This window comes from Lissotriton helveticus, chromosome 11 (genome assembly GCF_964261635.1).
Source record: "Lissotriton helveticus chromosome 11, aLisHel1.1, whole genome shotgun sequence".
In the NCBI taxonomy this organism is placed as follows: Eukaryota; Metazoa; Chordata; class Amphibia; order Caudata; family Salamandridae; genus Lissotriton; species Lissotriton helveticus.
The window spans coordinates 535175716-535200066 of record NC_136072.1 but is presented as its reverse complement, the minus strand read 5'-3'; the positions used below and the strand labels follow the sequence as shown (position 1 = coordinate 535200066).

At 44.9% G+C, this 24351-nt stretch overlaps 1 protein-coding gene across 2 annotated transcripts in view; it reads left to right on the top strand.

Annotated features, from left to right (window-relative positions):
• Positions 1-24351, top strand: part of AP3M2 (adaptor related protein complex 3 subunit mu 2) — a 48878-nt gene that overhangs the window by 11599 nt on the left and 12928 nt on the right. For both annotated transcript variants that reach the window (XR_013602408.1, XM_078666231.1), the window contains exons 3-4: positions 12262-12433; positions 24103-24240. Coding sequence is in view for 1 of the 2 variants with exons in the window: in XM_078666231.1 (XP_078522357.1) it covers positions 12262-12433; positions 24103-24240 (310 nt within the window). In the remaining variant the exon portion in view is untranslated. The remainder of the gene's footprint in view (positions 1-12261; positions 12434-24102; positions 24241-24351) is intronic.

Below are 24351 nucleotides of genomic sequence, written 5' to 3'. Positions count from 1 at the left end.
TCACACACACCCTCACACCTTCACCAGCATAGCATAACAATACATAGCATAACACAACACAGCACAGCATAGCATAACAAAAAAAAGCATAGGATAGCAAAACATAGCAAAAGCATAACAAAACAGCATAGGATAGCAAAACAAAGCGTAGCATAACAAAACAAAACAGCATAGCAAAACACAACAAAGCATACCATAGCATAACTAAACACAACAAAACATAGCATAGCATAACAAAACATAGCATAACAAAACAAAGCATAACATAATATGACAAAGCATAGCAAAACAAAACAAAACAAAGCATAGCATAACAAAACATAGCAAAACACAACAAAACATAGCATAGCTTTACAAAACACAACAAAACAGCATAGCAAAACAAAACATATAATAGCATAGCAAAACATAGCAAAGCATACCAAAACATAGCATAGCAAAACATAGCAAAGCATACCAAACACAACAAAACATAGCTTATCATAACAAAACACAGCATAGCATAAAAAATCAAAGCATAGGATAGCAAAACGTAGCATAGCAAAACAAAGCATAGGATAGCAAAACAAAACATAGCATAGTATAACAAAGCAGCATAACATAACAAAACATAGCATTAAAAAATACATAGCATAACAAAACATAGCAAAACACAACAAAACATAGCATAGCTTTACAAAACACAACAAAACAGCATAGCAAAACAAAACATATAATAGCATAGCAAAACATAGCAAAGCATACCAAACACAACAAAACATAGCATGGCATACCAAAACATAGCATAGCAAAACAAAGCATAGCATAATAAAACACAACAAAACATAGCTTATCATAACAAAACATAGCATCATAGCATAACATAGCATAGCATAACAAAACACAGCATAGCATAGCATAAAAAATCAAAGCATAGGATAGCAAAACGTAGCATAGCAAAACAAAACATAGGATAGCAAAACAAAACATAGCATAGCATACAGCATCACTCCACCACCACCACAGCATCACTCAGGGGCACCACAACATCACTATGCTCTACCACAGCATCACTAAACGCCACAGCATCACTCGTTCGCCATCACAACATCACTCAGCGCCACCAGAGCATCAATCTGTGCAACCATTCAACAACAACTGGTTCAAATATGTTCTCTCAATGTTTCAAGCTTTATTGCAAATGTAACAAACATGTTAATATTTCACTTCTGTTCTTGGATTTTCGTCACAATAAAATACACTGAACATAATCTTCACAAAAGTTATTTACAAAAGTTTAAGCTATTACCATTATAAATTACAATACCTTTTATTTAAGTATTAATTATTAAAAAAAATTAAAAGCCATTTTCATTTGTAATATCAATACATGTAAGTCACGTAAATACAACACATATTGCATTACAAATGGTATAGGTATCACATTTGCGAAAGTTATAACTATTGGCATTGTAAATGACAAAGCTATTAATTTAGCTATTTTCAAAAACAAAACATAAATCAAAAATTTGTCATTTACAAGACCAATAGCTCCAACTTTTCTAATGCGAGACCTATTGCATTTCCAATGCTTGTTTAGGACTTGTGCCCTGCAAGCATGTACTACGCTCAGGAAAGAAGCAGCATTTCTTAAAGGGTTGCTCTAGTACTGTTATGGCTAGAGCTCAGCAGAGGGGCCTGAGGGTAGAAGCTCCCGTAGGCGAACAGATGCTTCACAACAAAAAACAAAGTTAACACTTGTATCAGAATATGGTACAGTCAAGATGCCTAAAGATTCAGCAAGGGAGGTCACCTGATCACCATCAACATAGAAAATCAACAAAGAAAAGGACTCTGGGAAAAACAGAAATTAGCCTGAAAAGTAGATTGGGAGATCAGTGAAGGAAGAGATGGTGATAAAAGTAAGGGAATGAGACCAATTGGTTTTGATCAGCATGATCATATTTATGGTCACTGGAATTATGTGGCAATCGAGGACCAAATTATGCATCAGGGTTCAGTAAATTATGTGTCAAGAAAAAGCAATTTTGGGCCATAAGGCGACACGTTCTCTGGCAGTATTATGTCGCTATTTTGTCTTTTTAACACACAATGCTGTCTTGGCAATGGTTTAATCCCTAAACACAGCAATTAGCAACTCAAATGTGACCAGTTACCTCTGCAAAATGTTTGGCACTGTGCAGCACCATGAGTGTCACACATTCTTAATAACTTTTGGTCTCTTTGAGAATCAAACTATTTTTTTGTCGAAAAATGCACATTATGCTGCAGATGATGAAATACGTGACAAGCATGGTAAGTCCATAGTAATGCAGAAAATACCATCGCCGATGTGTCACATAAGTCGTGTGCCTTTCACATACGTACCCAATCCATACTAATGATATTTCCTTCACAATTGAAAAAAGCTTTACATTAACACTAATCCAATAAAAATGGCTTGAAATTATATTAGTTGTACCAATAATGTGTTATCAGACTTATACTTAATTTCATTTCAAATTTGGAGTACAAAATCCGTTTGCAGGTTGACGCTTTCCACCAGCCCCTTTTTGTTTTCTTACTTTCCTGAAGACATTTGCGATTATACCCAAAATAAGAATGCAGCTGTACTCCAACAGTAATTCACGCAAGACCAAAATATTTGCTAGGTTTGACCTTATAGCAACCCGCGAGGGGAATAGTGCATCTTCTACTAAAGATAGGAGAAGGGACCAGAGATGGAACAGTCTTGGGTGCTTAGAGGTGGAAAACGAGGAGCAGCCTCCAAGTTCATGAGCTCTTCTGATGCAACACAACGAAGCGTGTTTAAGCCCAAAATTCATCATAGCTGGGAAGCATATTTCAGTCCCAATTTATATTCTGCAAAGCATAAGGGTGCGGTTGGAAGTTCCACAATAACACACAAACAGTCTAAGTATTGCTTTGGATGACAAGGTAGCTGGCACCAGCAAGTAACACTTTTGTGTAAACAACTCTACAAGGTGGATGATCTGCCCTGCAGGAGTCTTAATGGTCATTAGCACATTCTTTTAATCACAACCGTTTGAAAGGTAAGCCTGTACACTGTGTTTTAAACACTGGTTGTGGGACACACATCAATATCCTGTAACATGGGAGTCAACTGCCATTATTGCCAAGATGCAGTAGAGTCCACCTTTGGCACATGGCTGGCTGAAAAGCTTCTTCAGGCGACGCCTGGAATCGTGGGAAATGTAGTTTCTTGCTCGATGGGCTGTATAACCACTTCATCAGGAATGTTTACAGATTAGGTTCTATTATGCTATACTTCCCAAATGACACTTGTTGAAGGCACTGCCTGTCGGTGAATATAGCCACTGACTACCCAGTCCTAGCCATAAACCTTTGCGGTCAACAGCCACTGATCGACTTCCACCAGTCAACGCTCATCGCGTGTTTTATCTTTACCTGCGTTTCTTGGTTTTATCTGTTAATGGATTGTTCATCGATTTTAAGAGCCTGGTCAGTGCCTTGTTGTTTAAGGCTGGATATTTGATAATCAATGGGGGAAGTTCTCATGGTGGGCTGTTTTGTTAGTTTGTATCGGTTTTGTTTCTTACCCGTCTTTCACTAGGGATAAGGCCTTTGACCTTTTTAACTCGGTTTCCCTCTTTTCCGTCTTCCTCACTCGCTCTATTTTGCTCTCGCCTGTATCCCACTTTTGCCCTTTGCCACCATGTCCATATATTTCCTTCTCACTCTTTCCAGGTTTTCTCTTTCACCCACCCCCTGTACTCCCATTTTTTTCCCCTGTCCCTTTTTCTATCACTCTTTTGTATACCAACTCTTTGTGTTAACCTGATCACCCCTCTTTTTAGCACTACTTCTCCCTTCTGCGCCTGCTTTGTCTCTATTCATGCCGTTCTTTCTCACTGTGTTGCTTTTTCTATCTGTTGCTAGCTCTTGTTTTATTCATTACTGTGAAGACCTAGGTCTCCTGTTTCACATATCAGTTTCTGATGCTGACATGTTTTTCCTTTGAGTATCTTCCAGAGCCATTCATTTTGTGAATCAAACTCTGTGTGCAGAGGAAGCAGGTTGGTCTTTCTTGTAGGAGACAGAAAGGAGGGGAGCAGGAGGCTGCTTCTGTCTATAGACCAGCAAGCATTAGTCTACAGGCAAATGCATATTGTGTAGTTGGAGCACCTTCGAGTGACAGGCTGGGAGAATTTAAGGGGCTCTCGCACTTTGAGCCAATTTGAGTGTGCCAGGACATGCATGGTTATTTCACAAAAGGTAATTCCACCCCATCTCCACGCGTGCAAATTGTATGACCATCAGGCATTGAAAGAGCGTATTGGACAAGATGCTGCAATCAAATGCACGTTACATCCCTCAAATGTCAAAACTAGAACTTGGGGCTAGATCCTTAACCTCTACGTAGGATATCAATCTATACTGTAAAAAAGTGGTTCTTGACCTCTGTGGCCCACACTGAGTCATTACTTGATTCTTGGCACACCTCCACTGGGTTATTACTGTAAGCGGAGGAATCCGCCCTCAGCAATTCCTATGATTTGACACTCAATATACAAAAATGCAGAAGCAAGTATACATTCAACAAACCCACAAATGGTGAAATATTTTATTTGATTCACAAATATAGAAAAATCGAATTTTTCATTTTAATTGGAAGGTTGGAGCGTTTCTAAATTTGGTTCTTAGTTCTAAGAGACAAAGCGATATGCTTGACTGTCACATCGCTTTGTCATTCATCTTAATGCATGCTCTCTTTTTGGCAGCACTTCATTTGAGGCCACTGATCGCCCATACTGTATTATGTTTAGTGTAATTACACTGCTGCTACGGATTAAGCTTACAACACCGTCATTTTAGCCTCCAATTTTATATTCTTTCCTATTTACAGAACGTTTTTAAATTTTGAAATGTTAAATTTTGCTTCTTTATTTATATATACTTCATTAATCTGCTAATATAATTAAAATTTCCAAACCGCCACGGACACCTAGAGTACATGCCTGCAGTCTACAGGAGTCCTTGGACGGCAGGTTAAGATCATCTGCTGTAAACTGACATTCACATGTTGACCTGTGGTTTCAGAGGTGCTACACCTTTGGATATTAGTGCAGTTAGTGACCTTTGGCTGATCTTTTAACACGTGGGATTCTTAAAGAGGGTCAAAAGGTGTTTTAACTTGGTTGGCACCACTGAAATACATCACTGGTGGCTAGGGATTCAGCTGGAAACAGACTGCTTTGGGACCAAGTTTCATTTTTCGTTACTACTTGAAGAGTTCATGGAGACCATCTAATTCCATCAAGAATCTGTAATCATGGTGCTTTTCGAGCCTATAACTTGCATGGTATGTGATTTTGAAGTTTCGATGTAGCTTGATCTTGGGATATCTATTTCTTACAAGAATTGCCTACTACATATATCCCAAGACATCACCATCATCTCCTACGCCGATGACACCCAACTCATCATTTCCCTGACAGACCAGACAAACACCACCAGAACCAACTTCACCAACTGCATGACTATAGTAGCAGACTGGATGCGAACCAACTGCCTGAAGCTCAACTCTGACAAGATGGAAAGACTGGTCTTCAGCAACAAGACTCCTCATGGGATTCCATCTGGTAGCCGTCTGAGCTAGGACCAGCACCCACACCCCCAGAGCACGCAAGAAATCTAATAGTCATTCTAGATGACATGACGGCTCAAGTGAAGGCAGTGTGAACCCCTTTTTCCACACCCTACGCATGCTGCAAAAGATCTTCAAATGGCTGCCTCGGAACTCCAGACGGGTTATTAAGCAAGCACTTATCACCAGCAGGCTGGACTGCGGTAACACTCTGTATGCCGGAATCTCCAAACAACTCCCACACAGACTCCAGACCATCCAAAACACTGCTGCAAGACTCATACTCGACCTCCCATGCCGCACCAACATCACACCGGACCTCAGGAAGCTCCACTGGTTCCCCATTTACAAGTGCAGCCAATTCAAACTTCTCACACACATATACAAAGCCCTACACAACACAGGACCAGAATACCTGAACAGCCGCATACACTTTCATCAACCCACCAGACACCTACGCTCTGTCTCAATCTCACTCACACACATTCCCAGCATCCGCAAAAGCAAAACTGGAGGTCACTCATTCTCCTACATCGCACTCAACACATGGAACAACCTCCTTCAACACATCAGAAACTCCTCACTTTTTGAGTTCCACAAGAAACTGCAGACCTTTTTTTATATAAGCAGCTTGGAACCACACACCTACACAAGTGCCTGGATAGCCTCGCAGGTTTTCAGTGCGCCATACAAATCAACATGACATAGATATTGGCACTTTATATTGATTTGCTTCTGTGTTTTAGGCCCCTGAAACAACATGTTAAGGAACATGTCATCGCTATTGTTGATGGCGCCCGACATGCCACCTAGCGTCTCTCCAGCGCTATTTTGAAAAAAGTGTGCTATGGAAGAAATGCCAGTACTAAGCCCAAAATGGATGGAGAATGTCGTCTGTCATCCACATATTGGCATGAAAACATGCTTCATCTTCATCAAGAAATCTCTTGCTCCTGGCATATTTCAGGTTTCTCCCCACACATAAGCAAGACTTGTTTTCCTTACTGCATCCAGCATGTGGAACAGAGAAAGGTCTGGTCCTCTCTGTTTGCGAAAGTCTGAGTATGAATGGCCATCCTCGAAACTTGTACTCTCTCACGCGGCGCACATCATGCGCCGCGTGGTGCGGTGACTTCGCCTTTCATAAAAGACCTTGATTTATCTTGTCTCTGCGTAGCTCTGAACAAATTAAAACTTTAAAAATGCAACTTTACCTGAGGTTGGTAGAAAGTTAATGCAATCATCACTGGAAAATAGTCTGAAATGGCTTCTTTGTGGGGCAGTGACTTGAATACTCTGCAGACTTCTTCCATTTCAAAATGCAGCTTCACATCACTAAAAATTCCTATCTTTCCAGTAGAGTAAGAGCATATGGATGCATCTGTTTTATAGACTTAATGGAGGTTTGGCAACTGTGGCTTTTTAACCATGCCCAGTGCAATTTGTTCAACAAATACGAAAGTAAGAAGGTGGGTGCATGCTTACCAGACACCCTACTGCCTACAGTGTCATAAACTAGACCTACCTCGGAACTGGGGGACTGGGTTCGAGCCTCGGTAACGACGCTGAACATCCTGTGATTCTGGGCAAATCACTTAATCTCCTCGTGCCTAACAAAAATGAATGTGTGTCCTCATGTAATGTAACTGGTGCTATGTAAAGCGCTATGATACCCGATTCGGTTGCGGGTCAAGTTCGCGCTATATAAAACTCTGCAAAAAAAAAACATGACATCAATAAACGGAAAGAGATTTCCAAAACAAAGCTGAAATGTCTAACAGAAGCCTCAAAAAAGAGAAATTGGAAGTTTTATTAAGAACTTCCAGGAAGGTATTAAACATGAAAAATACAAAACTGAAGCGTAATGAGCGAGATTCCAAGCAGGGAGCAGATATGTATATTTGCAAAAAGGGTTACTGAATTAATTAAAAGGGAACCAGCCCATACTAGGAACCAAGCAGACAAAACAGTCAGGAATAAAAGCTTCTGTGTCTCCAAGTAGTGACACTGAGAAACAAGACGAGGCGTATTGTCATAAATTGCTTCACTTTCCATGGTCCTCTCTTCTCCTTTTTGTAGAAGTGGTCAAAAGATAAGAATAGTGGCTAGGCGCAGGTGGAATGCGAGAAAAAAAGAGATGGAAACTAAAGTTCGGAAGGTGAAATAAAGCCCCAGGAAGGGGAAGAGCTAAATATGGGATGCAGATACTCTTGTGGTCCAGGACCAACCCCACAGATATCCATAGACCACCCTACTTTACCTTCAGACCCACCTTCCTGAACAGACTACTGATGACATAGTGGAGAACAGAGAGATCTCAGTGGTTAACTTGATACACAAATGTTAAACAGATGACATGATTGTGTTGTTAAAAAAAAGGAATTGGATTTTGCCCTATAAATGCATATTACTATAATACATGTAAGCTTGATCTGTACATATTTGTAATCCGGTTAGGGCTAAGGACAAGATATTAGTAAACACACAATACAAGACACGATTGACACTGCCCCAGACTCAAAGAGGAGATTACTGACAGAGTTGAAAATTGAGGGCTAAGCAATTAGGGCTATAGGTTTATAACACAAATGTACACCCATAACACCACTGCCAGTTTGCAGCTATGTTGACTAAAGGATTTAAAGAAACTAGAGAACAAAAAGTTGACCAACAGTGACTGGAAGATTATAAACTCACCTCAGGATAATGAAGGGTTATTTAGAAACTGCTGATTGTTGGCGATCTGATCATAAGTGAAGCAATCAAAGAAGGTGACCTGGTTGCAATGAGCCCGGAGGACTATGACCATGACAATTAAATAATGTAACCGTTAAATGAGCCAGAATTCTATTACATTTTAGACAGTAACTCTATCCCTAAAATTGTCAAAACATTTAGCATACAGCTTGAAATCAGGTCAGTTACGCATCACTGCTGAATAATGATGAACACAGATACCTCACTGCACACAAATCCAAATATACATGCACCCAAATTGTCAAAAAAATACACACAGGAGGATCTGTTTTCCTAGGAAAACCTATCATCTCTGGCATAGATTCCCCAACAGAAAAAAATGCATTTATAGGTGTGTGCTTAAGACCTTATGTTACCACCTTACCATCATATATACCGGGCACACAGAACATTTTCCACACCTTTAATGATCTATCCTGTTACATTGCATAACTCTGGTCACCATGGGCGTTATAGGCCAATGTACATGTATTAACAATGGGAACTCATTTCATGGGTTCCAGATATGTGAATTACTCTGACTATAAATGGGTACAATGGGAAATAATCAGGATGATAATAGAGAACAATATCTCCCTGCACGAACACTGGTGGTGCAAACATTTGCAGGGTACTGCCATTTTCTCACAGTTTGCTCCCTCATATGCCAATTTGCTCTAGAGTTGGTATGAGATGAAGCATTTCTGGGCTTTAGACCCCTCCCCAACAAATTAGTTTTGGGAAAGATACATATGTGAGATCCTGATCATTTGGACAGGAAGAGACTGAGGAAAAGTTACAACAATTCCACACCCATCTAGAACACTTCACTTCAGATTACAACAGACAGCTAGTGAGATTTCTTGATATAGAATGATTATTATTTTTTTAAAACATTTTTATTGACTTTTTGCAGCATAAAAACAAACAACAAGCATGTCAGTATCGAGCAAGACCTCCACACCCCCAACCCCCCACCCTCCCCTCCCATCACTTGATCCAGGACCCAGTTTCTTATTTCCAATAGTTCATCCAAATTTTTCGCCCAAGTCCACAATAATATTAGCTCCAGTTCCCTTATCCATATCCGATCAATGGAGACAATATGCTCATGCCTCCGTGTCATATCAAAGCCCACCATCCAGTCCATGGTACCGGCGCCATTTGCCCCACACCCTACCAAACTTCTTTGGGCACCCTCTCGCTTTGTATGTGACTCTTTCGGCCGCCATGTATAGGTCCATACCCCTCCTCCACCTGTGGTACGTCAGGTGCCCCCCACTTCCGGGCCACGTCTCTCTTGGCCACCACCAAGGCTAGCACCAGAAAAATCAGCAATGGGCGTGTCAAATCTACATCATTCGTCATTCCCAGAAGCACACGCTTAGGGTCTAAGGGTATGGCAGTCTCCAGCACCTCCCCTAGTTCTAACAGGACCTCCAACCAATAGGTTTGAATGTTTGAACAGGACCAGATCGTGTGAATGAAGTCCCCCCTATCATGACCACAGTGCAAACAACATGGATCAGGCACTCTTCCCCATTTTATGTAGGCGCACTCTATCAAAATAGGTCCTATGAAGGATCGTAAACTGGACCAATCTGAGGCGTGATTTAATCCCTACTTCCCTAGAATGCATCAACACCACACCCCAGTCTACGTCATCCATGTCCCCCACCTCCCGCTCCCACGTGGCCCGGAGGCTCCCAAATTTATCTGGTCCATTATTCATTATAATTTTATACTTAAGGGACACTGCCTTCCCAGGGATCCGTTCTTGCAAAAGGCGGCCCTCTAATGGAGCATACTCAGGGAGTGCCTCCGTCAAAGCCCTCTCCGCCCTCCAGGCATGACGCAATTGCATATATTTAAAATATTGGGAGCGATGTAGCCCATACTCCTGTCGCAGTGAAGGGAAGGATTGTAGTACCCCTTTCTTTATCACATCGCCCACTTGATATAGAATTATTGGTTCACAATGAAACAAGCCAGAATAAATGAAAAGGAAACACCATGTGATGCAGCACTATTAGCAGGCTGGCCCACCAAAATACACTCCATACAAAGAAATGATCAGAATAAGAATACTTTACAGTCTGAATTCTGATTTTGGAAATGCAGCAACTGATGTTGACGATAGATTCCACAACAAACGATACACTGAAAATGTATTCAACAAAGTAAAATGTCACATACAGGGAATGAACAGGGTTACGTCCTGATCCCCCTCGACCCCTCATGCCCAAAAAGAATAAGAAGAATGAAGAAATATAGTAAGACTGGTGACCAAATGCCACATATAAGCACAGCCACGAAGAAACCTGCACCATAGAGGAAAACTCTATTAGCAAATTCACAAGAAAGAAGAACCGCATTACTTTCACGGAAGACACTGCAAACCATGTTAGTCCTTGCTGCCACATACATGCATCTCAGACAAATTGTTTGACATCATATACACATGGCTTTCGCAGGTTTGGCCTCTGCAGAATGTGCAAATAATTGGTTAATAAGTGTGAGAAATTCATTTACAACGCAAGGAAGGAATATAGAATCCCAGATCATATTAACTATTTCACAAATTTGTAATTTGTGTACTGATTTACAAATGTAAGTTCATATATCTAGAAAGTAGTATCAGACTGTTAAGTGATTATACTTTAAAACGCATTAGGGCTGTAAGGCACCTAGATGCCAGATACTCACCCGCCACATGTTTTGGCAGGTGAATCATGGAGATGGTGATATCAGTTTGGGATTTAGTGCAATTGAACATTTGAAGCAGGATCCGAGACGGGGTGATCGTCTGTGAAGACCACCAGGACATTTCTACTGTGTATTTGGTGCACAGCTATCACTTCTTCAAAAAAGTCCCATGGACTAAAAGCTGCTGCACCAGATACATGGTGGCAGCTGCATGATGAGCTCTGACTCGGGGTTGCCAAGAATCTTCTCCTTGAGCATTGTTGTCCTCCGCAGTGGTTTTTGTGCGGTGAGGACAGGACATGCTTGTCCCCAAGTGTTATTTAGGGGGAGCACCTTGAAGGATGAGCTCAGAGCAGAGAGGTAAATAAGAATGTGTACAGTCCCGACTACCTAGGGATCTCCATGGCCTCTCCCCCCAGGGGTTCTTAACTTCCACTGTGTGTACATTGTGGGTTGGGTAGCATGGTTCTTAATTTTATTTGGGCTAACGTGGTGTGCATTGACCGCTTTGATGTTTAAGTGGTGCCACCTGTGAGGACATACTGCATGCAGCGTACAGTAGTGTGTCCCTTTCACAGGGTAAGACTATTCTGGCTTCCTTGTCCGTGGAGCCTCCCCTTGGACTGCATTGCCGAGACCCCGTAGCTCTCTTACTATGGTCGGATTGTGCTTGTAATTTACACTCTATTCAGAGCACTTTCTAAATGAAGATGGTTGATCAAACCTGATTTGCTTCTTGGGAGCTTCCCCTGGAGGCCAGGCCAAACCTCCATATACAGTGTCTGGTTTGTATGGTGCTGAACCACATCCTGTGTTCTTCTGTGACCTTCTTCCTTTTGGTTCTGTTACAAAGTGTCAGGAAATTGCAGGGATCCTCTCAAGGAGGTGTCCTTTCCTCTCTGGGAATCATCCATCTTTTCTTCATCTGTTGATGCCTGCCCATCCCATCCTTTGTGAAAGGTTAAAAAGACTACTCGTGAAGCTTTTTAATTTGGTTGTCTTAGGTTATGATTTTTGAACATGGCATCCCCACTTCATTGGTCCTGGCTTTCTGACTGTGCCCCCTGTTTTAGGTAAATACGTTTTGACACAATCCCACCTGGGACTGTCTCCCGCTCTCAGTTTTTAGCTATCCTGTTGTCCCTCCTTGCTTTCACTTGCCGTTACTAGTGATGTCCTCTCTCTTGCAGGATTATTTTGGCGTGTGTTCGGAGGTGGTGATTAAGGATAATGTTGTGGTTGTTTACGAGGTGCTGGAGGAAATGCTGGACAACGGGTTCCCACTGGCCACAGAGTCAAATATCCTGAAGGAGCTCATTAAACCCCCCACAATTCTGCGCACCGTTGTCAACACCATCACAGGTAAGTGACCACAACAGCGCAAGGGTGGAGAAAGCGGGACTTTATGCCTTTGGAGGCATACAGCCTAGGAATGTTGGGACAGGCGTGTAGATCCAAGAGATGTGGGCTGGTTGGTCTACACAATTTACACTGCGTTTCAGACCAGCTTCTTAGTAACTGTCAACACTACTGAATCATATGTTAACAAAATCTGTTTGCAGAACAGTACATATGAGAAAACCAAAAACTATTATTTGCTAAGCAAATGTTGTTAAAACATAAATTTGCCAAGTGCATGTGGTTCAACACCGAAGCGACATGCTCAATCCAAAGGTTTCTCATTCTATAGGGAGACAAACATTCAGGAGCCAAAGGTTTTGTTTGGGCAATTGAAGAGTTGGGAAAAAGATGACATGATCACTTTAACCTCTGAAAAGGTCTGTTTGTTGATCTTTTGTGCCAAACTATTGGAGCCTGATAACACTGGCAGGCTTCACAGAGACTGTGCTCAGGTCAGGCATTGATAGCAAAAAACTGATGGTGTCCTGAAAAATGCTGAACATGGATTAATAGTGATTGGGGCAGACAATCGCCTCCATTTTAAAAAGTGAAATATAAGTATTGATGCCCTGTAATGCGTAATGTAATGTTATATGTCATATTTTATATCTTTAATAAACAAATTAGCCACATTTGCAAATACATATTTATACTTGGACCACTGGTATATTTGGAAATATTTCTGAGGGAAACAATATAGATTTTATGAACTGTACTTCTGTGTTAAAAGCAATGGCACATAAAATTGGTATTTAATAAGCATACACATATTTGAGACATGTTCCTATATGAGAAAAGTCAATAACGGGTGAGTTCAAAAGTTAGGGTCCCCCCTTATTTTCCTAAGCATCACATTCACCCATATCTTGCTCGATGAACAAAGGTATCCGTATTAACTTATTGAGTCTGGGAGGGGTGGGGGCAATAGGTAGAAATCAATATATAGCACTTTGCAGTAGAATAACGTTTTTGTTGATTGGCAACCACTGTAGGGTTAAGCAAGTGTCACGCTTGATCTAGAGAGGATAAAAAAGAAGGAATGCACCAGCACGGACACATTTTAAAAGTTAGGGCAAAATGACTCTCCTCCTTCTCCCCATACAAAACCTACTTCGCAAAATTCAGAGGCCTTTCTTGGGGTGTCAACTGACGCTGGTTTATTTGCTGAATGATCAGGGCTCAACCATGCATGATGGCTCTTTCCCTAGGCGTTTTCCGTCTGACCTTCCTGACTCCCCTGGTCTGGGGAAGAGATCAGCTTTGCTTTGAGGCTTCAGGAGCAAGAACTTTGAACAGTGAAGCTAGTGCATCATGAGAAGCAAACCAGTCCGGGCCTGGTGGCTTAGTGGCCTAATGGGTCCACTGTAGGAACTCATGTTTGACCCCACGGTCACAGGTTAAAATCCTGGGAGATCCACCTGGGGATCCACTCAGTCTTTCATCGTTCTGAGGTCGATAAAATGAGTACCATTGAGTTGGGTAACAATAAACATATGTTATTTGGGGCCAAGGTACCTTTGGGGGAACGTGCGCTTTACAAATACACCTTATGGTATGTTAGATCATGCTTTAATAGACAACAGCATGCAGCTGCCATAACTTCAGACAGGTGCTTGGCACGTCTGTAGTTATGAGTAGATGCAGCAGTGACCTATTCATTTAGAGGGTTCCAGAGGCACAACAACCTGTAGAAACAAGTGATGGTTGCGCAGTATGCAATAAGTACAATTAACTGCCATATGATCAGTTGTGTAGTTTTTGTGATAATGAGTATTGATTGGCAGATGTTTATTAAGCAGCTCGTTTTGCATAAAGTTCTTGCTGCCACTGTTTTGCTGTTACACTTAATTTAGCACAACACGTTTTACCATTACTCTAGTCGGTAGTATTACATTTTGTTAACCTTGGAACATTGGCAAGCAGACTCGCCCGTTGTGATTTTACAGTGTAAGATGCAGACTGTACAAAGATTTCTGCTGTAGCCAAACTGACCGATGAAGCCAACCTTGTCCTTCATCCTGCAAACATGGCACAGTTTGATACCACTCTCATTTTACTCAGGCTGCTGACGAAGACAAAAAATGTTGGCGCATCAGTAAAGGGCATGGCAAAGCTGTTCCCATGCTTGTGCTACAGTCCCCAAATGAGGATATCCTTGCACAACGTTGTGAATGAGCATTTAGAAACAGGCCCCAGTGTAACGTATCTTTATCAGAGCTCAAATTTCACTAAGGCCCACTTCGGAGACAATCTTCTGATGCAGAATAAACCACCTGGCTGGAGCTTCTGAGGGACACTGGAGAGTGGGGAAAATAGGGGGCCCGATGGGACTATTTGAAACGCCACTTCCTGTCTTAGAAGCATAGCCTGAGGCAAGGCGACAGCCCCCGTTGTCTGGAGGGTTGCACAGGGCCTGTAGTGGAATTAGAGGAGCGGCCTGCGAGGGTGGAAGTCACCGGAGAAGGGCGACTGGGACACGCTGGTGAGGAGACGGAAGTGACAACGTAGGCGGTGTTACCTGTGGGCGGCGTTTGGGATTTGTGGTTGGTGCTGGTGGGACCCTGCGGCATTTGGGGGCCCCCATGAAGACCTCTGACTTGATTGAATAGGCCGGCGACACGCTACAGACTGGAGGAGTGTTAGAGGCACTGGTGGAGAGAGGCTGTTGTAGCGCCCATTATCCCATCTTTTGAACACCGTTACTGCTGTGCCACTGGTTGCTAAAGACTGGATGCTGGCTGAGCTGCAGGAGTGTTAGAGACATTGGTGGAGAGAAACTGTTGTAACGGACGCTATCTCAACTTTCGGATGCCACTGCTGCTGTACCACTGATTGCTAAAGACTTGCTGCTGGCTGAACTGTCCTTGATCTGCGGAGCGAGCGCTACTGGGCCTGAGTGAGCTTACACTTCTGGCGGACGGAGCATATTTTCCTATTGATGAACAGAATTGTCAGAAGCGATCCACGGATTCCACGGTCTAGTGCCTAGAGTCCTCCCCGTAAGGGGTACAACGAGGTGAGACAGCCGCATACAGCACCTACCTGTCCACTCTCCTAGGGAATCTTCTGGAGTGAAGGCCAGTTGGCTGAGTCATTATCGCCGGTACGTTGTTCGCTCTTCTTGCAACCTGCGAATGCCCACAGCGCAGCAGTTGGGGATGGGCCAAAACACAACAAGGACACATGCGTGCTACCAGCCTTGATCCTGTGCAGGGGACTAAGGGGGAGATGCTGGAACCACAGCCCTGGCGGCCAAAATGGATTCCGTCCTTGCAGCGGTGGAGCGGATTGGTGCTGCACTGGATCACACTAGGACCTCCCTGGAGGCCCGAATCGACAAGGATCCCCGGAAGTTGGCTGATAAAGTTGCTGAGCACGACCAAACTCTGAAGGAGCTCCAACCCGTGATGCACAATCACATTGCCGCACTGCAGGATCTGATAGACCGCGTCCATATACTGGAAGACCGGGCGGAAGATGCGGAAGGGCGCTCACGCCGTAAGAACATCTGCGTGGTGGGCTTACCGGAGGAAGAATAAGGCAGAACCCCGAACAGTTCACAGAGAGATGGTTGTGCGATCTTCTACCTCAGGGAGCTCTGTCCGACAGTTTGTGGTGGAAAGGGCTCATAGCATACCAGCGCAAAAGCCACAACTAGGAGCCAGGCCACGTCCGTTCATATTTAAATTGCTCAACTATAGAGATATTGATGCCGTGCTCTGTGAAACATGCAAAATGGGCTCCCTTTAAGTGAGGGGCAGTCAAGTTATGCTTTTCCCAGACTACACTGCTCTCGTACTGAGGCTCCCTTTAAGTGAGGGGCAGTCAAGTTATGCTTTTCCCAGACTACACTGCTCTCGTACTGAGGCATAGGAGCAATTATACGGCTGTGTAGTGCCAACTCCGATCCTTGGAGCTACCTTATTCGCTGCTGTACCCGGCTACGTGTGGTCACAAAAGACGGGGCCCGTTTCTTTGATTCTCCTGAGGAGGCGTGGGACTGGCTAGAAGAGTCAGGATTGTGGACGGGAGTGCAGCCCTTGGGCCCGGATGGTGACCATGCACAGAGCCGGAAAACGAGACGAAGGCGGAGGAAGGGGCATCTGACAGCAGGTAACCCGGGGGCCCCTGCCCCAAACCCTGACAACATGAGAAAGGAACGGCGAGATGCGCTGGAAGCTGTGGCGACCCTTGGAACCCCACACCTCCAGGACCGGGCAGACTGTTACAGGCAGACTATGCTGGTGACCAGTGGCTCTTCGACACCATCCACATTAATCTCGGAAGATCCTTCGCTGCCAGTGGTAACCCCGCAAACCGCTGATGGCATTATAGGATGAAGCAATGACACGATGCACTTTATTGTGAGCAGCTCACACAAGTAGAACACTATTTGCTGTAATGCATAGACTTGCTGACTGGTACGCTGGTGGGGGTGGTTAGCTTGGGTTAAACATCACACGATCCTCCCATTGAGACAATACCTTAATACGCAGCCTGTCAGCGGGCAGAACACTGCTCCACCGGAGGTTGTGTATACGACTGTCCGGGCTGACAGGCTCACATGCTGCCGGTCCCAAGAGACACTTCTGGAGCTCTGGTATTTGGCGCACTGATCACACTGACACTAAAGGGGAAGGCTATCATATAACCTCTCTAGCACACACTCCCCAATAGGCAATATATTGCCCTAGTTCAGGATCCGTCAGTGTTACAGAAGTTTGGACGGCCATTGCGAAATGACCGCCCCAGATGTTCGGACGTTCTTAGTTTGTTGTATGTTGTTCTATCTGATGCAGCATTCAGAAGTAAACATGCAATCCCCTAGTTTCCACGTCCCACGAGATACCCCATCCCTGCTGCCCCTGTTGATCACCATAAACAGACATGACACGTGCGGACATAATCACATGGAACATACGTGGTATGTACACACCGGCGCGCCGCTGCTCCATTTTCGCGTATCTCCAGCGTTACTCAGCTGCAGTCGCCCTGTTGCAGGAAACACATATGACCCAGCCGGAACTTGACATACTGCGTAGGCATTGGAGAGGGCACATCTATGGCACAACATACTCCGCGCATGCGAGGGGCACACTAATCTGGGTGAGGACGGGCACCCCATTCACTTGCGAGGACACCGTGACAGATCCCGGTGGCAGATACACCCTAGTAAAAGAGACGCTTAATGGCCAGCTGATATTATTAGGCTCCATATATGCCCCAAACATAGATCAATCCTCGTTCCTAGCGATATTATCCGTAACACTGTCACCTTACGTTGGGCTGCCCTGGCTGTTGGGAGGGGACTTCAATTCGGTCCTTGATGTGCACATGGACAGTTTCTTGCCGCCACTTCGGTCTGCTATGGCAGCTTCTAGCGCACAAGTAATTGGGTACTGGTTGTCACGTTGGGCAGTACTGGATATATGGCACGTCTTGCATCCCACTGATCGAATTTACTCTTATTACTCTGCAGTTCACAGGTTACATGTGCGGTTGGATTGGGTGGTGGGCTCACAGTCCTTGGTCCCCCTGGTTGAAGTGGCGGAATACCTGGGTAGGACGCACTCCGATCATAATCCTTTACGGCTAAGACTGAATTGGGATCCTGGCCGCCCCCCATACCCACCTGGCGCCTCAGACTGCTGCACTGGAGGATCCAGATTTCCATGTATCCCTGGGGTCAGCTGTCCTGGAATATTTCGAACACAATGAAGGGACGGCGAGCTCTGCACTGGTGGAATGGGACGCCCACAAAATTGCCATTAGGGGGCACTGCCTCGGGGCCACGAGGGATATGCGTAAACAACTGTCCTTGGCGCTCACTCGTATAGAAGCGCAATTACTCCAATACTAAGTTGAAGGGGAGAGTGGGAGTGGTCGGTCAGGACACTTAGAGGATCTCAGGGCGCAACATGCGGATCTTATGGAGAGATTAAGATGCCACAACTACGCGGCCCATGCAGCTCGCACACACGCCAAGGCGGACAGGGCGGGCGACTTTTGCCCTTGCTGTTGATGCAGAGTAGGCATGCCCCAATCAGAGCAATCCGCACACCAGAAGGCCCTCTAGTATACACACAAAAAGAAATACACAAAGTGATGGCAGACCATTACACAAAACTATACTAATCCGGGGGGCATTGCTCCGAGCCTGCACTGGAGAGATTGTTCGCAACTATCCAGTTACTAACAGCCTCGAGCGCATCAAGAGGCACTTAACAGTCCCCTCACTCTGGAAGAAATCGGGGAGGCGATCGGATCCATGGCATCTGGGAAGACGCCAGGACCGGATGGCCTGCAGGCTGAGTTTTATAAGGCGTACCGGGAAGTTTTGAAACAACGCCTGCATACTCTCTACTCCACATCCCTGACGGATAACACACTGCCGCCGTCCATGCGAGAGGCCTATCTGGTGTCTCTCCTCAAATCAGAGAGGTACCCCGAAAACCTTGGATCATACAGGCCTTTGGCGCTCCTAAATACAGATTACAAAATCTTTGCTAAGTTGTTGGCAGAACGTCTGGCGACAGTGGTCCCCGAATTGGTCCATACTGACCAAAGTGGCTTTGTACCCAAATGTAGTACGTCGTTGAATTTGCTGAGGTTCTTTCCGATGGCAGCAGATAGTGGGCGGGATTGGCATAGAGCGGCGGTGCTTCTACGATATGAGTTGGGCTGGGAGTTTCTGCAAATGGTGGGCCTGTTATACAAAAATCCCACAGTCTGGGTGTGGCTAGGGCCATACATCTCAGATGCCACCCCGATATGTAGGGGAACCCGGCAGGGATGCCCGTTGTCCCCACTCCTGTTCGCGTTTGCCATTGAGCCCCTGGCAGCGGCTTTGCTAGCAACGCTGGGAGATGGAATACCCCTAGGTGATGCAACGCACCATGTCTCGCTATACGCAGACAACCTCCTAGTCGTTGAGAGATGTGGGAGCTATCCCAGTTCGCTTAGAGCACATCTTGTGCGACTTTGCTGCTATCTCTGGACTTAGGGTAAATGTCCATAAATCCTGTCTTTATGCTTTTGGGGGAGATACCAGGGACCCGGGTTATGTACTGGCTGGCTCGCAGGTGCAATGGAAAGCTGATATCTTCCGGTATTCGGGTATCCAGATTTAACGTCAACCAGTTGACCTCTTTGATGGTAATCTGGGTCGTGCAGTGACAGCCATCAAGTCGCAAATGAGCTTCTGGAGGACGCTTCCTCTTAACAGTCACAGGTAGAGTGGCATTATCTAAAATGGTGATCCTTCCTCGTGTCCTGTATCACTTCGCTAACTTACCATTATATGTCCCGGCGGCTTTCTTTAACAAGCTTGCTGCACTCCTTAGAGATTTCCTTTGGGGTAACGCACGTCATAGGATGGCGCTGGCAAAGTTATACTTGCCCGCGGACCAGGGGGGCCTAGCTGCCCCCTGCTTCGAACACTACTACTTGGCTGCACAATTGCAGTGGATAGCCCGATGGCTCGCGGATAGAGGCCGGGATGATAGGGCGACCACAGAACCCCCCCTTTCCTTGGACTGTATCACTAAGCTCTTTCACCCGGCTGCCAAGCTACCAGTGCCGGCTCCCCTCCTCTTAGCAGTGGCTTACAAATGTTTCCGCCGCTGCCTATACGTCACCAGGGGCCTGGTTCCCTACGCACCTGCTATACCGCTGGTGGGTTCTCCTAGCGGGCCTGGGGCGCTCACGTCTCTGGAGCTTTTGGAGTGGCATGAAGCAGGCCTACAGACCCTAGGGGACTTTTATCAGGATGGTGCGCTTCTACCATTTGAGTCTCTTACTGAAGAGCTTGGGCTTCCTCCGGGACAATTTTTAAGACATCGTTCTCTGATCACCACACTTACTTCTAGATGGGGGGGACATGAAAGAAGAGCCGAGTCAGCATCTCACCATACAGTACCTCCACGTTATGGGACGAGGCCGACACTTAATCCGTTGGTTTGCGGCATTCCTCCGCACGCATGCGGCAATAAAGTTAGGTTCACTCCGAGGCAAGTGGGAAGAAGATTTGGGGTGGCAATTAGAAGACAGAGAGTGGGAAAGGGTATTGAAGAACCCTACTCACATTCCCAGAAACATGCGGTTCCGTCAGATTAAATTATTCATAATTCACAGGGCGTACATCACCCCCGATAAGATCAATAGGTACTTTCACCGTGTGGACGCGGCCTGTCCCCGTTGTGCGGAGGTAGAGGCTGGCCTAGTGCACATGCTGTGGGACTGCCACGTACTACATACCTATTGGCGGGCTATCAGTGAGACGCTCTGCGCATGCACAGGCCGTAACATACCCTTTGAATGGCCGGCTTACTTACTGCATCAATTTCATAGGACCCCTGCCACAAAGGTTACCTCTCGTTTCCTAGACCTGGTGCTGGTAGTTGCCAAGTGCCTCTTAACGAAGCGCTGGAAAGCGCAATCCCCATCACACATAAGGGCATGGAGGTATTCCCTCCTAACGTGGGCCAAAGCGGAGGGACTGGCTATCACACGGAAGGAAACGCTGGGCCTGCGTGAGACACACATAGCAGCGCAATGGGAGGGTCTACTTCAAGCCCTCATACACATGGAGGAGGGCAGCGGCCAGTGGACGAGGGAGGCATTTCTACAATCTAAGATAGGTGGCATGTCAGGTGCATCAGCGCTGGGCTACATGCGGACACACAGCCGAACATCCTCGCTTCGAACGGTTAATTGACTGAGGTGAACAAATCCACACAAGTTTGGAATTAGAAAAGAGCCGTCCATGTGATCTGCGCCCGGAGGATACTTAGCCGAAAACCCTTTCCTTCGTGTGGCAAGTTTATCAAACTGAACGAATCCTAGAGTTTTGGAAACAAGAGAGTTTCCTGTGTCACCTTCGCAAGCCCAGCGCCCATATATATTTTTGAAAACATCCATCCCTGGAGCTTCCCTCGAAAATCTGATTGAGCCAGCCGCAGATGAGAGATTTAGGTCCTGACGGATCGCCCAAAGTTAAACGGAGTAAAACCTGCCACCTTGAAAGTTAAACAAGGTTATTATTAGCCTATGAATCCAGTGTAAAGGCTTTCCGGTCACACGGGTGCATTACCGAATGACGTCTCGGTGTGCGAGACCCCTAAGTGGACGTATTTGAATCCTCCCCCGGAACTTGAAACATGTGGTGCGTCCCACACACATTGGTACCTCCTTCCCTGATGAAGGTGCGGCCCCTGTAGGGCCCAACACCGAAACGCGCGTCGGCGTGATTCTAGAGAGGGACGAATCTTCATCTGACTAAGATGTTTTGATCCTACTGATTCTGCCCCTTACTATTTATTCCCTTTTGTCACAACAACTTGATCCACCATAGTTGTACCAACTGGCTTTGACGTACCTCTGAACTGAATGTGTGTGTTTTTTTTTTTTTTTTAAATCTTGTGAGAGTGGTTTAGTATGAAAGTTATGAATCTATTTAATTGTCTTGATATGTATATGTTATGTGTTTTATTCTAATGAAATCAGAGCTCTATAAAAACGGACTAAATATTGAATAAAATAAAATGATTCTCTGAAAGTATACACTGGTCCTTGTGTATGTGTGGCTCCAATTCTAGTCTGTTAGCCGTTTTGAATTGGTAGGATCCCCTTGTGGGACCTATACATATCCTTGGGGCAGGGTTTTTGTTTCTTTTTTGCCGGCATGTCAGATGCACCCTCATCGCACCACGCAGGCACATTCATGCAGTCCGTCAGTTGGGAGAGTTGTAGCTGTATGCGGTGGGTGATGTAGCAGCTTTATGGAGTGCCGCCGGACGGGCTGTGAGAGACTGGGGGCGGGGGAACAGTTGACAGTAATGGGGGAGGGGGAAGAGGGAGTGGGAGACGGGGGGACAAAGTGAAGAATATGCAACCAGAAGTCAGACTTAACTGCTGTAGGTGGGGGCTTTTTGGGAGTTACTGTTTGTTTTTCTATAGCATCTGTGCGCTCACACGAACTGTGTGACTTGTGACACTGTGCACGTGGAACCACCAGAACTTCTTTACGAATGCATAGTTAACTCTCTCTCCGCCGTCATGGCCTATCGGCTATGGCCCTTCAGGGAACGGGGGTTACCATCTTACCGGGCTCCACGATGGGCCTTCCCAGCTCACGAGTGAGGCGTGAGAGACTTTGTCCAGTGATCCTACATGTGTTTGAAATGATTTGACGGATATTATTTCTCATGCATATGTCATAATGTTTTGTTGAAACACAATAAACAGATTTAAACAAAAAAAAATCAGAGCTCAAATTTCACTTTACAGTATTCTTCTTGGCATCAAATTAGTGCTTGAATCCGTAGAAGGGAATGGAATCAAGCGGTTCAAAACCCCCACTTAATGCTTAAGTAATACTAAAGTTTTGAGAATAATCTGATTATCTGTTGGTTTGAAGCTATTGTCAAAACCATAAAAGCATAGCCCCCTTGTCAGGTCTAGTATGTGTGAGTGGAGGAGATTTTGCAACCACCAGTCCGAGACCATCTCAGATGACGATTCTAAAAAAACCAATGGCGGACTGAAGGATATAGGCCATTCCCATAAACCGGTTGAGATGAAAGCACAGCATTTACATCTGTTAACTAATGTGACAATGATAAGTAAGGGATAATATCTGGATAAGTATTAATTAGAAAATACAAGAGCTCTGCAGAGTTGGCTTAAGAAATCCAAGAAACTGAAGAATCTAGACAAAGCCTTTGTCTTTAACCGAGAGGGTGGTCGCAAAGCGAAGGTTAGTCCTAGTGGTAGTGGTCAGGCTTCTGTTGTACCTGTGGGTTGTTTGCCACCTGGCCTTTGATTTAATATTTTTTTTTTCAATAGTTGTTTATTCAAGAACTGTTTGACCAATAACAGGCAGCAAGTGCACAGGGAAGATTGATTTACAAAATCTGATGGGCATTTTCTGTCAGTGTCATCCTCAAAATTCAACATGGATCCAACCCTCGTGGACTTAAGTTAGACATAACTCATTTAGGTACATCCATGTTTTGTGAGAAACTGCCTGCATGGAGACCTGGTGGTCTGTTTGGCAGGGACTTCCCTCTATTGTGAGGGCCGAGAGATAGTTATCCCTCTACTGATTGTCCTGTTGGGTATCATTACCAGAATTAATTTAATGCCGATGGAGCAGGTAGCAGAAGTTATTGATCCTATCAGAACTACACGAGTTTCTGGTTTAAATAGCATTTAAAATGAGGACTTTCTAGGAGAATCGGGCCCAAAAATCCTGTTTTCTGTGGGGAACTTCAGGGTCTCGCTTAATCCTCCCCAGGAGTTTCCAATAACCCTGGAGGCGCAGAGTTAGTGGGAGATATAACAGGGACCTTCTAATGAGGCACTTTGTGGCTAATCATTTTAACTTCACAATAAACTGCTCGTATTTGCATGACCAGTAAACTGGAAAGGTATAAATGTACTTCTGCAGTGCTTCAGATAGACCATCTGCATCCCTAAGTAAAAGATGGATGGTCTGTTTAATTGGATGATCTCGCCTTTCGGAGCAGGATTACAGCTTGCATTGAGGACAAAGGGTATAGTATAGTACTTTGAATCGGAAAACCGGTGTTCTTCCTTTACCGTTCTCAGTAAATATTTGTATTTTGCAGGAAGCACTAATGTCGGAGACCAGCTCCCTACAGGGCAGCTTTCTGTCGTGCCGTGGCGACGCACTGGGGTGAAATACACCAACAACGAGGCCTACTTTGACGTGATAGAGGAAATTGATGTCATCATGGATAAATCTGGTAATTCAACAGGGCTTGTTCCTACTTCTCTTGACACTCAGTAGATATGCCTCCGAAATTCTCCCTTGCAATCTCCTCGTCCTTCATGCCTCCCTTCCATGGCTCACCGTG